The sequence below is a fragment of the Pelecanus crispus genome, chromosome 6, assembly GCF_030463565.1.
Source record: "Pelecanus crispus isolate bPelCri1 chromosome 6, bPelCri1.pri, whole genome shotgun sequence".
NCBI lineage: Eukaryota > Metazoa > Chordata > Aves > Pelecaniformes > Pelecanidae > Pelecanus > Pelecanus crispus.
In genome coordinates this window covers 1376728-1390620 of record NC_134648.1, presented here as the reverse complement: position 1 = coordinate 1390620, position 13893 = coordinate 1376728, and the positions used below count along the sequence as shown (strand labels likewise).

Here is a 13893-nt window from a genome sequence, read left to right as displayed (position 1 = left end):
CATCAGAAACATAAATTTGCCCACTACAGATAGCTTCCTAAGTGTCAGCCCTTGTCCTCCTTCATGCTCATCTCAGGGGGCTTGGCTCTGAATTCTGAAATGCTTCAAATATATCCTTGGTGCTACAAAGAGGTTAGGATAGGAAAGACCCGGGAACAAAGTAGAAACAGGAACTTATGCGTTATCATGTTCCGTGACTGGCAAATGTCTTTCAATAAATCATCCAATGAGGCAAAGAGGCAAAGGTTGAACTGCTGCAATTCACTCCAGCCAGCCACTGTTTTTTGCCTTCATGAAGCAGTGAACGCAGGAGACGGCACTGGGAGAAGCAGGGAGAGGAGAGGATCAACTTAATCAGAAACAGGGATTTTTCAACAACTGGCAGCTCACCATGGCTGTTTCTTTGCTGTTTCTTCACTGGCTCCTCACTTCTGTGCTCTGTCTGCTGCCCTTCATAACACAGGTTTCAGCACAGCAACAAGGTAAGCTCTTGCAGGAGGTCCATGACCTCAGAGGAATAACTCCCACGGCAGCAGGTTGCACCATTATAGGTGGGAGATGTTTACACTCTTACTCCAACACAGCTTTGTTCAATGACCTTCTCTCCAATAGTAACCAGCAGGGTCTCGGGTCTCACGTCTCACCAAACTCTGTCACAATGTGAATTCCTAGGCAATTTTGTGTCTCATTTGTGTGTTTTTCCAGGATGTTCTGTCAGTAATAGCAATCCAACTGTTTATGAAAATAACCCTCCTGGCTACGTGGTGACCACTATCCGTATGGGACCAAACTTCACTGTACAGATTGATCCTGCTTCCTCCGATGTCAGTTTTTTTGCTCTACAGGGGAACGAGCTGCAGCTGATCCGAAGTGTGGACTATGAGGTAAGCCTTTAGCTGGCAGGCTGTAAGGATGAGCTGGATAATGCTGGGATGCAATGAGTTTCAACCTGGGGTCTTGGACTTCAAGGGATTCGTAACCTGTTTCTAAAGGATCTAGGAAATAACTTTGAAAAATAAACCTTTTTCAGCTGGGTTTGAGTTCACTGCTTGGGAGATCAGCCCTTCCATAAGCAGAGTATAGGGAGGAGGGGAATGCATGGTATGCCTGCTGTCACCTTCCTTCAATGAGTCTGTATGAATTAAAGCAAGGGGAAGTTTTAAAACCAAAAGACAATTATAGTGTTCAGAGCTCTCCAGGCTTCATGTAAAGTGATCCCTGATGGCCTGTAGAAAACACAGCTCTGATCAGTGAGGTGATTTTGTGTGAAGCATAAAAGCAGCATAAAAGGTCAGTGTGTTCAGTTAGGTTGCTGCTAAATTATTTTACCTACCTGTAGCACTCTGTACACAGCCACAAGCATCCTTAAGCTGCCTTTCCCCTACTGTAAAAACCCACATTTATTTGAGCAAAGAACAGCAGAGTTAACACCCTGCACGTGACACTGTACTTGCTGCATGGTACATTTCTGTTTCATTCAACTTAAAAAGAAATCTCTGTTTGAATTCACCTGAAGTGCGAGAAAATGGCCGATTAGCTCTGCCGACATGTTACAGGAATCACAGGGAGAGAAGCTGGAAGATCGGTCTGCTTTGACTCCAGCATAAACAAAATCCCAGCGCTGATGGATGGCTGTAAAGGAAAGAAAGGAAAAGTTAGATATGCCTGAAAACCAGATAAAGCTCAGCAGAATTTCTGATTCAGCAATGCATGTATTTGTCTCATTTACTTTAGAAGGAGTTAGTACATTTTAGCTTGTTCCTACAATGGCGCGTTTTTTGTTTTTGCATACAGAAAGACACCTTGCTGCTGGTGAGCCTGATTTGTCAGAACGCTGCTGGGCAGGTGAGTGCTCTTCCCAACACTCAGCCCTGCTACAAGGTACTGCGGGGCAGCACGTACTTCCCTCTGCTCTTCCTAGTCCCCAGACCGCGATGAGGAGATGGCCTTTTCTTTGTGGACATACACACTCCTCTCATAGTCAGAGAAGGAGCACCCAAGGCTCTGCGAATGGGGAGGGGGTGGGAACACACCTACAACCCCTCTACCCCCCCACTATGGGCTGGCTGCAAGCTCCAGCCCCATCCAGCCTCCATCCAGCTGGGATCCTTACACCATCCCCTCTGGTCACTCTGCAAATCAGGATCAGCCCCTAACAGTCTTATTTTTGCCTTTGATTCTCTTGCTTTACCCCTTCTGCAGAGGAATTCTTTGGATCTTCATGTGATCATTCTCAACATGAACGATAACAGCCCAGTGTTTAAGCAAACGAATCTCACCAAAGTTATTCCTGAGGTAAGCATTTTACAGAAATGAAGAGAGCACTGGGCCACCCAGTTCTGTGACTGGGTCGCCCAGTGCTGTGGGACTAAGGAAGGGTTAGCAGGGAGTACTCTTCGGCCCATTTCACAGAGAGAATAACCACAGCAACTTTGTTTCAGGATACAAAAGTGAATGCAACCATTGTAGACCGTGAACATTTAAGCGCTAGCGATGCTGACCTGGAAACCATATTTTATGAACTCACAACAACAGTGCCGGTGAGCATCTTTGTTCTTTGGGGAAAAAATGGTAGCTCTGGAGAAGTCTTTGTGTTTAATTCAGAAGACCCCCAGCTTTGGGGCTGAGGTCACTCTATTGTGTTTAGTTCTCTGACAGCTTCTGGAAGAGGTATGTCTTTTGCAAAAACCAAATGTTTGTTCAGCAGAACAGAGCAACCAATGTTGCAGGTATTGAATTCTTTTACTGCTCACACTTTTATTACACTGTACAGATTAAACTTTCATCTAGGATATTCTGAGCCATAAGATCCAGGGAAGTCTTGTTGGGATGGTCTGTAAACATATCAGAAGAGACCTTTGTACCTCACAGAGTTCAGAATTGCGCTGAGTCAGATAGCCAAAGGAGTTATTGCCCTGTTTGCCAACAGTGTCCATGCAGATTGGAGATAACATGAGCTGCCCGAGATCACACAGAGAGTCTTTGGCAAAGCCAAAGGCAGACTCCACTTTCCCCAGGTCCCAGTTTAGTGCCTTAGTTTATTTGCACTTAAGGGGTTTGCTTGGTAACATAGGAAGTGAATTGTATGCACAGTTAAACTGATGCCAGTCTGGAGTGCAAGGGCTAGAAACTATAAATTCAAGAGAAAAACAAAATGTATATTTACATTTTTAGAAAGCCTTGCAGAGTGAGCAGGCAGTGTCTGACATTCTGCCTCCATTACCTCCATAACCCCAGGGATTTTAAGGGTTGTGAACAGAAACCACAAGTTTTTGAATTTCAGCTATGGGACTAAACTTTACACTCACATTGGTGTAAATCCAGGGGGATTTAGAAATCCAGAGGAATTCTAGTCACAACATAAGATTAAAGGAGAACCAAAGCAAGAGCAGAAGGCTATAGAGTAAAATGCAACCTATGTTATTTCAATTTAGCTTTACAGTTGCTTCCAAAGTTCAGTTGTGCTAGGCTAAGGCAAGTGATCTTGCCAGCTCTCAGAGGCTGAGCCATCTTGATCTGTTTTGTGCATGGATGTGAGAATGCTTGGCTGTCATGGACCCAAAATCAAGGATTGTTGGCAGCCTGTTGAGTGTAGGAAATAAATGAGGTAAAAGATTTCATCCAGTACCTGCTGAGCAGGTAGGCAGGCAAAGCAGGGGACCTTGGAGAAGAAAACTCACAGGAACATGAACAAACCTTTCTGACAAGCCAGGCAACTCCTCTTGTGCAATACTGAAGATTAAATAGATCTGGCATTCTCACACTGCCGCCCTCCCCAAGGTCCCCAGGCTTAAAGGTCTGACTGGGATGACAAGGAGCAATGAGCAGTATTTTGAACATGTCTGCAATTGAGTCTGCTAGTAGGGTTTTTCTTTTCCCCCCTCCAGGACACAAACGGTTATTTTGCCATAAAAGGAGTTAATAACCCAGAAATTTATTTACAAAAAGCATTGGACTATGAGAAATTTAACTCGACAACGTTGGTCTTGTATGCAAGGGTAAGTTCTTTAGGAGGAACAAAATGCCTCGGAATGAGAGATCTCTGGGATGGCAGGAGGGAGGGTGGATACTGGGGGTGGTGAATTTGGAGCAGCCTTCCACCCCCCCTAATTACACAGTGACTGTGTCCAGCCCTGCATTCAGTCCACCTTTGTCAGCAGAATGAGATAATTCACTGCTTTAGCTAATCTCATATAAACTGCTAAGCCTTAGACAGAGTGGGCTTAGAACAACTAAAATAACCTGGGCTGCTGGCTTTTGCAGATGGGTTCTTCTTTTCACAATAAAACTTGCATCTCATGAGTATGCTTTGCCTTTGGGTACAGGACAGGCCTGTGAACAGCCTCGACACCACCAACACAGCTACTGCAATAATAAACATATTTATTGAACAAGCTGACACCAGATCACCCTGGTTCCTACCCTGTAATTTCATTAACAGGGACAAAAGCATTTGCATCAGCAGCCCCTATACTGGGAGGGTCAATATCTCAGAGATCTCGGTAAGCAGCCATGATCAAACAGTATCCTTGATGCTATTCTCAAGCTATATCCAGATGCTATTCCCAGTGGGTAGTGCCTAATAATTTGCATGAGCTCATGCTGATCTCCAGTCATAAATGCAGATGATTCAGCATGACAGACAGCCTTCATTGTCCTGGAAAGTGGAGGTTCCCCTGCCCCAAGCAGCACTGCTTGTCCTTGTTGCTACAGCACATCGCAGGAGAGGCAAGCACTGGAAAACCCTTTGCTCTAGGCTGTCTCACCTCTGCCCTGTTACAGCCATTTTCCAGCAAAGAATGCCATTCTGCCCAGACAAAACCACCAGAGCCACGCTGGGGCGGGAGAACGCTGCAAACGCTAATTGGGTACTGTAACGTGGTATGTAATGCTTTGCCTTGTTATTGCAGACGGAACCACTCGTCCTAGAGCCGGGGCCTATCTGTGCTATTGATCCTGACTACATGTTAAACGAAAAAATCGTGTACAGTATTGTTGGTGGTGAGTACAAGTTGTCACCTTCCACAAACTGCATTGCTTCTATGTCCCCTACATTACCTGCCAAGAGGAGATACCCTCCACGGCACTTGAGAGTTGAGGACCCGGGGAGTTGCCCCTCTGCTTCTACCACAGAAACATAACTCGATCCACAGAACATTGTTGATTAAGTAGAAGAAATGGACTGTACAGAGAGGAAGAAAAAGAGAATTACAGTCCCACAAAGCAATCTCCATGATATCTGTTTCAAAAGGACATTGGTTTTTTGGGAGGTGAGACGTTTTATCTTAAAGCTTTTAGACTTGATTTCGCCAGTCTGGTCATACCACTTTCACTCAGTCTTTGAGCTAAACCTAAAATTCCCCCATCATCAGCATAATTTTCATTCATTGCCAAGAACTCTGTTTTTATTCGTTGCCACTGCACATTGCCACTGTCTAATCTACCCTGTTTTAGTCGTAATTTCAAAAAGATTACTTGAATACAGTCAACTGATTGCCCAATCATTGAGGGGGACATTTATTTCATTTTTGTTTTTTTAAACAATAGTGGGGTTTTGAATAACTCTCAAGGCAAAGGTAGATCATATTGGTCAGGTGGAGCGATCACTTGTTCATCTCCCTTCACCTATGCCACATGGCATCAGATCTGTGAATATACTCCTGATAATAAATACATTAAAGAACCTTAAATACCACTGGCATTTTGGATGTAGTGTGGCCTCCCTACCCCACAGTCCATAGGGAGCCCCAGACTGAGGGGTCCTTGTCTAAATACAGCCCACAGCATCTCAGAGTGAGTAAGAGAACTTAAAATTTTGCTTATATTTTAACATACATCCAACATAGATGTTTTTATGATTCAAACAGAGATTAGAGATGTAGGAAGCTGATTTAGCAGAATTTAAGCTGGCTGTATCTGGGCCTAGGCACTGGAGATGCAAAGCTTTGCTGTGCTACCTCATCTAGTTGGGTTCACATGCATCTTCTCGATGCTTTTTGTCTGTTGAGTCCCTCTGAATCCCTGGGCAGCACTCCCAGCCCTTTGAGCAGCCAGGCAGGCAAGGAAAACAGCATTATGCCCTGGGGGTATGGTCACTAAGATGTGAAAAAATGAGTCAATGAGCTCCAGGTCACCTTGTGAAGGTATCTGATGATTTAACAGTCTTTCCATTTTCTTTAGGGGATGCAGACAAAGTATTCTCAGTGGATGCAGACACAGGGAATCTAACTATGAACAAAGCAGCAACTTCCCCAGACTCGTACCTATTGCAAGTCATGGTAAGTCTGACAACATTGCAGACAACAACTCAGCATAGCTGGCTTTCTAGGCAGCAGCAGTCCTGATGTGACAGGAGTCAATTACATTAATAATCAAAGCTAACTCAGTTACACCCTTTCTTTTGGAAGGGCCTAATATTTGACCAGTGTCTTATACCAACTTACATGCAAACCTGTTGCAGAAGTTAAGAGGCATTCTCCCTTATGTGTGGGTTGCAACATCAAAGCAAATTAACTGAATGGGGACATCCTGCTGAGTTGAAAGTACAGAGGAGCATAACTGGAAGGCTTTCTTTTGGTATGACTGGAGCTTGTGTTACAGTAGTTAATATAACTCAACTCTAGAGACAAGCTCCTCTTTTGGCTACAGCTCAAGAGGAAAGGAGGGAGTCGAAGAGCACTCCCTGCACATACATACCCAGGAAGATGTGGACTCTCAGGCAGTAACTGAACTGACCCAAACCCTCATGAAGAGGAACAGACTCTGTCTGCTGGTGCTAGAATCTCTCTGCTTTGTACTGGAGCATGGCAATTTGTCCAGACTTGGCACTTATGGAGGGTCATATCTAGACTTTGGGGCTAGACCAAGACTGTGTGGAGGGCCAACAGCAGAAGCAAGCTAAAACACAAGGATTCCAAACCATAAGGCCACCTGTGAGAGGCCTGGCTCAAAGCTCACTGAAAATGATGGAAAGAACCTCATGGGTTGCAATGGGCTTCAGATCAAGCCTATCCTTTTACGTCTTATCACTAATAGGAAAAGCTAATATCTCTCTCTCTGTCTCTTTCTTTCCAGGCCACCCAGGTCAACAACATACAGAAATACTCCATAGCCACTGTAGAGATTAAGGTCATCAATAAAAGTCATTATGCACCATACTTTGAAAGCAGGATCTACAACGGGACAGTATTTGTTGGTCTGGCCCCAAGAAGCTTTGTCCTCCAAGCTGGTGATCCTTCAAGCCCCCTGATGATAACAGCAGCAGATAATGATTTCCCCAATGTGAGAAACTGAAAATGCACTGCATTCTTTCTCACTGCTTCAGGCTTAAAGCAGGATCAGAAAACATGAGGAAGGGGAAGTGGGGAGAGGCAAATGCATGTTTTCCTCTAGTATTCCATATTATATTTCCCTGGAAATTCCACATAGATCAGAACTGTTTATGGTGTGATGTAATGTGGAGAAGCTGCTGGACTCCTCTCTTCCAAAAGCCAGTCCCACCCAGATCTATGTAGGTGAGCTGATCCACAGCAAAACAGCATGATGAGTAAAGCCCAGGGTTAGCAAATACTGTGAACGGGGGTCCAGATCTGAATTAGCGCTGGGTGGAGTGTTTTCTTGAAGAGTTCAGGGTGGCAGGATCCCAGGCAGAGGTGTCCTCTCTCTGCCAGGTCATGGAGGGTTATTGTGGACTGGCCTGGGAAGAGGAGTCAGTCCCAAGACAGCAGACTAGCAAGGACCTGCAGTCCTGGGCTGGAAATTGTTAACTTTCTCCCTGTAAGGACTCACTTTGAAGGAGCCATTCTTGAACAATGTACTGGGAGAAGGAAAGGGGAAGAGCCATTCCCTGACCAGCCAAGCTCATCCTGTCCTATTAAATAAAGCAAAAAGTCCTAGTTTTATTGATGCCAAGGTTTCCATAACAAGACTGGAGACCTAGTAGAGAAATAACAGCCTAGACACAAAGGAAAAAATTGTGCAGACCTCAGCACGAGTATTATTCTCCATGTACATCCCCCTTTGGCACTGTATTAAAGGCAGAACCGATCAAATCTATAAGGTCGCTTGCATAGATATGTTTTGCTTGTACAAATGCTAAAGATACGAACACAAGCTGGGTAAAACTTAGGATTTTTTTTGAGGTAACACTTAGGATACATTCTTAAACTCTGAGCAACAGGGTGAACACACTTGAGTTCAACCTTTCTCACCTCCTCAGTCCAAATTTATTTATTGCACTATACACCTGCTCATACTTCAGGTGTATTTGACAAGTCCTGCCAACGGGTTGTTACAAAGATGCACGCAAAGCACAAACAGTGTGGTTTAATCATTCGCTCTTCTGGCTTTTCAGAAAGTCAACCCAAACATTGAGTACTACATAAAAAAGAGCACCGATTTCATCGCAACCAAAGATGGACTCATCCTGACAAACGTGACGCTGCAGTCACCGGGAACTGTAACCATCGAGGTAGGGCAACTTTCTTCATTATCTTGCCAGGGTCATGGAAGGAAGGGGTAGTTTCTAGCAGAAAAGTACCAAGGGTGGAATTCCATTAGGTAAGGGATATAATGAAAGGACAGTCCTTGACCCAACCATTTACATCATAAATGTATAGGGATGGAGAAAGATGAAGTGAGAGCAGATTTCCTCTGTGTGATATAGGCTACATCTGGTGCTAGCTGTAAATTTTTTTCTCTGATCCTGTGGAAAATATCATTGGATACAAGCAAAAAGTCAACTGGGGAGATTTTAGGAGCCCCTCTCCCACACTCTGATTCTGATTAACAAAAAAAGGAGGGCCAGCAAGTGGGTAGGAGATTGATGTGTAGGTATGGGTAGGGTATGATTGCTGGCATATACCCCAGCTCTGAGGGCTACAGACCCAAACTTGGAAATCTTTTGGTGAATCCAGTACTTTTTTTGCTCAGGTCAAAGGAAGCAGTTAATAACTGCTAGATGTTGCTAGCTAGAAGCTAGATGTTCACTTTGATCATCTGCCTGCCGGTGACAACTGGCTCCCTAAGACTTGCCTAGCACAATGTCATGCCCTGTGGAGCTCTCTGAACCAGCTTGACTATAGCATTGTTTTAGCTACATGGGCAGGGCAGAGAGAGGTGCCAACACATGCTGCTACCTGCCCCACACTACCTCATTATGTGTGTACAGCACTGTGCTGCAATGCTGTACACAAACGATGCACCTGGTTCTGGCCCAGGACAGGGAATCTTCAGAGCTCTTCTTCCTCTGTGACCAGATAGTCCAGCTACAATGCAGAGCTATTGTGAGGATATGGGCAAGGCACTTTGTCCGCAAAGGGCCCACCACATACCTTGAGAGTGAACTGGAGATCTAGGAAGCCCCTAAGCTATCTCTTTCCCATGTTCACAAAGGCTGTTGGAAAAGATACGGTGAGCCTGCAGGAGGCAAGCACTGTAATCGTGGTGGACATCGTCGTTGACACAGGTAGGCTGGGTGTCTCTTTGTTTTCTGCTTTGTGGAGATGACTAGGGAGTCCAGTGTGGGCAAACTGGCAATGACAGGTCACCCACTGAAGTCTGCGGACCTGGGCTGAGGCCAACCCCATACCTACAGGAGATTCTGCAGTGGCTATAAGAAAGAAAACACTCAAATAACATCCTTATGATGTGGTCACCAAGTGCCTCAAACAGCCTCCTGAGACTTTAAGTAGTGCTGTGTATTGCAGTGTCTTTTCTTGATATTCCAAAGCTAAATCTGGGGTTGCTTCATGCTGTTTTGTGGGTCAGAAATAACCCAGGATGTCTTATCATGGCAAAGGAGGGTTGCCCTGATGCCTTGGTATGTCATTGGTCTTTTTTAGCCCAAAATAGAGAAAACGGCAACATTATTTCCTGTCTTATGCAGAGCAGACAGAAGTTGGGACACCCCCACAAAGCCAGGCTTCCTTGTGAGCCAAGGCATTTTCTGCTCAGGTCAAATTCTTATACTCCAAGATTTTAAGGTCTTACCAGGAGAAATGACCCATGAGAAATAAGATAGACATGAGGCTGCATACATAACCCTCCAGCTATCACTTGGCTTTGTTGACGTAAAACTAGCTTACACCTCCATATTTCTTAGAAATGGCTCTTAAATAAATCTTATAAATCAGTTAGATTTGAAGCTTATGAAGCTTCTTATGCTTTGGATTAAGATGAACCAATATCATGCATTTTCACTTCAGGATAGACAGATAATGCCCAGACTCCACTGGTTTCTACATGATGATGTGTGATTGAAGTTCCCAGTTGGGCTCTTCCATTACTTCACCCTCTGAACCATGACCATCATGGGGATTTCTGGAGGAAAAAAAGTGGGCTCCTGGGTGTAAATTTGGATTCCCTAAAGGTAGTGTCACTTCACAGCTAAAAACACTGGCTGCATAAAAACTACCTAAATCCAATTTAAGGGCACAGTCCAGCTCAGCAGAAAGCTAGTTCAGGTGTCAGTACACAGAGCTGCAAACACTCCAAACAGATATACCAATACTTCTATACAACTTTTAAATGTTGCCCTTGCTATTTCAACCCCACAAAATAATGATGCTGATGACTGTGCAAAAAAGTAGATTGAAATTACACTGAATGGCTCAGAGCCTACGAGATGAATTGTGCTTTATCCTATACTCTAGCCAGCACCCAGGAATGGCCTAAACAGAGCTGAGATTACCATTTGCCTGGCCAATCTGCAGGATATTTCACCCTCAGCTCTAAGAGGTGTTGTTAAGGAATGTGCACACAATGGGTTGGAGAGTGCTTTACTGAGTGTTACAATATCCAGGGAGAAACTAGAGTTGTTTTTGATATATCCTCCTTCTGGGAAGTGATAACTGTACATTGGCCTCTGGTTTCTGAGGCACTGGTGCTGGACCCAGCTCACACGGACCTCAAGGTGAGTCATTCCACCAAGTTGAGCTAGCTTTCACAGAGGCACTGCGTGCTGCACAGCACAGAAGGAATTAAGGGTGGGGGAGTTTCACATCAGCTCTGTGGGCTGTGGCTCCCTAGGAGCCATGATTAAGAAGCGAAAATTCACTGATGTCCTAAACTCTCACCAATGTATTAATGATAAACTGAGGGTGCAATCAAATGTGGAGGGAATACTCAAAGTCCATTGTCATAAACAGGTCAGCAGGAAAACAAAACTGTGTTTCATTAATGATTAAACGTTAAAGAGACTAATTTACACTATAAAATGAAGCTGGAAAACTTAAAGAATCCCACTGACAACAACAAGCAAAGCTGATTAACTGAGGAAGTTACTGTCTTTCCACTATCCTGTTATCTCCCTACAAATATGCTTACACTGACCGGTGGCTGAAAGCATAAGCCGCTCCTGAGAAGGATGGTGTATATTGCTACGGCTACAAAAAGGGCAGGAAAGGGGTTCCTGCCCTGGGGACCTTCTAATACTTTTCCTATTTCCTATTATGCTTTTTTATTTCCTATTTTAATGTGCTCATCAGTATCAGAGGTGATGTTCCTGATCAAAGGAAGCTTTGCATTTTCACACACATACGTACAAATGTACCTCATTTTTGCATGCTGGTGTAAATGGGTGAAGTGGGAATGTACAAGATCTACCTAGCTTTACTGCATGTAACATCTGCTTGCCTAATACAGTCACGTATATATTAGCTCTGTTAAATCATGGGGTAAAAGTTATTGTCCTGTAAATGGATGCTATTTCTACTTCATGTAACTTATTGGAAGTTACAATATTCTGTGAGTGGTCACCTTAAAAAAAACCCCTCTGCTTTCAGGACAACAAACAAATGGCCTTCTGTGACATTAACTATATCCCTGTCACATTCTGCAGCACAGGATGCTTCTTTGCCCTTCAAAAATTGGTTGGAGCTTCTCCCACAATGAAGTGTTGTGTTAAAAAAGCTAGCTGCCATTTTTAGGCTTTGTAACACTGGTTTGTTTTTCTTGTAGCTGTAACCTCCTCTGGTAAGACATACACGGCTCGGGACATGGCTATCTTAGGTGGTATATTAGCAGCACTGCTATTAATTGCCTTAGTTGTCCTTGGAGTGATGCTACTTAAAAGGCATGGAAAACCAGTCAAATACCTGATAAAGAAAAAGGTAAGTGCCTTGTTTGTACCTGACTCACTTTAAGAATTTCTTAGAGTTAGAAAGTGGGATCTGAGGAGGTTTTAAAGTACAGATGGGCTGTCCAAATGCTACACATTTGTGTGAAGGTGATGAATCACTCCTGAGACAATGTTTGCAAAGGTAGCATCTCTTTGGTGTTGCTTGCTGTTGTTCTTTTCTGCCCCCTGAGGCTGAAGCCGTGTGGTAGATGGTGAGCAGACATGGTAAGGAGAGGACCACAGCTCCATGGAGCACAAAATCTAGGATGAATGTGACACGTATCAGAGGTGGTCTTTGAAAAAACAGGTGTCTGTGGTATAAACCACTGTTCATCCTCCCTCTATAGTCTGTGGAGAGAAAGGTGCCTTCATATCCTATCCTAAAGCCTGGGCTTAGACAGCTGTCTGCACTTGAGCTATTAACCCTGACAGTCTGGTTACTTTGAAGTTTAGGTTGTAATTCATCTGACAGATGTTGGCCTCTGCCTTAGGATGGGACTGTGAGGAGCCTAGAGCCCACTGACTACAACATGAGTCCAGAGCACATAGTTCACACAGTAAATAACAACAGTCCTTCACCCTGAGTGAGGTAAATCCCACTCCAGAGCAGTACCTCAAATGGATAGGTACAAATCATATACATTGCTGGTGCTGAGCCCTCCTGGAAAACATGCCTATGCTTATCTGAAAAAATCCAGAGATGGAGTCAATAAAAAGTAGCTGTTCTAGGGAGCTGCATCTTTCCCAGGCTTCAAATAGGTCCAACTGCAAAACAAGCTGAAGCTTTTCTGAGCAAGAGCTCAGTCACTTCAGCCACCCCCCTTCCACCCCCCGCCCTGTTTCTTTTCCTTTCACTACAATCACAAGGTGTCTCTCCTCCTGTAGATCTCCAAGGAAATCTCTGGGAGTTACCGGAACCAATCTCACAAGCAAGATGAACACCCAGATGTGAGCACCAAACAGCACGAGACGTCAGAAAATGGCAGTGTCCAGTCGATGACACATGTGCCACCACTTTTCTTGCCTTCTTCCAATGCAGAAGAAATTGATAACTTCCCAAAGTCTTCTACAGCTTCCACCATCATCTTTGACCAGGAAGAGAGACAGGAAGAAGTGGAAGAAGAGACTGAGCATGAGAAAGAAGTGAAGTCTATCCTCAAGACAGACAGGCACATGGCAGATAATGGCTACAAAGCTGTGTGGTTTAAGACTGATGTGGATCCAGATGCTGGAGAGAGGGTTGAAGTGATTGAGGACAATGCAGCAGATGATGATGATGACAGCAACCACGATCTGCAGAAGAATGAGGAGGAGGAGGACGAGGATGAGGACAAGGAAGAAGAAGATTATGACAAGGACTATCACCACGGAGGGCTGGGAGTGTCCTTTGCCTCAGAGAGCTCATCACTCCCAGCTGCAGAAGTGATAGTCAACATGTCTTGCATAGACGGAGTGACAGAAGACGCCAGTGATGTACAATGAAAATAGGCCTGCACTCTCCCCCCAAAAATGGGGGAATCTCAGCTGCTTTGCTGACATGAAGCCCATCTTTCTGCATGAGGGGGAAACTGGAATGCAGGAGGACGAGGCTGCCTGTCCTGCTTGTCTGAATGCAGAGATTAAAGCTGGAAGAAGTTACAGCTAATTCAACCTTTTAGTGAGACCTTGAAATATCACTTAGGATTTTGGGTGGGGGGAACACATGTCCCATGTCTCCACCTTCCTGCCTGTTCCCCTGGGGTCCCTTACATCACATTTCCTAAACTAGCTGTGGG

General features: G+C 44.5%; 1 protein-coding gene across 1 annotated transcript; it reads left to right on the top strand.

The window, feature by feature from the left end:
• Positions 1-391: 391 nt before the first annotated feature.
• On the top strand, positions 392-13600 carry CDHR5 (cadherin related family member 5). The gene is made up of 14 exons (XM_009483001.1): positions 392-482; positions 706-884; positions 1795-1845; positions 2203-2295; positions 2442-2540; positions 3888-3998; positions 4326-4502; positions 4911-5001; positions 6181-6278; positions 7075-7281; positions 8354-8470; positions 9394-9466; positions 11959-12110; positions 13004-13600. The coding sequence occupies exons 1-14, from the start codon at positions 392-394 to the stop codon at positions 13598-13600; spliced, it is 2136 nt and encodes a 711-aa protein (XP_009481276.1).
• The last annotated feature ends 293 nt before the right edge of the window (positions 13601-13893 follow it).

What these genes read in the sequence shown, in the direction of transcription:
- CDHR5 (XM_009483001.1), top strand. Translation starts at nt 392, where the DNA reads ATGGCTGTTTCTTTGCTGTTTCTTCACTGGCTCCTCACTTCTGTGCTC. An exon ending in GGACATCGTCGTTGACACAG is followed by an intron (nt 9,467 to 11,958) that starts GTAGGCTGGGTG and finishes TTTTTCTTGTAG; the next exon opens with CTGTAACCTCCTCTGGTAAG. An exon ending in AATACCTGATAAAGAAAAAG is followed by an intron (nt 12,111 to 13,003) that starts GTAAGTGCCTTG and finishes CTCCTCCTGTAG; the next exon opens with ATCTCCAAGGAAATCTCTGG.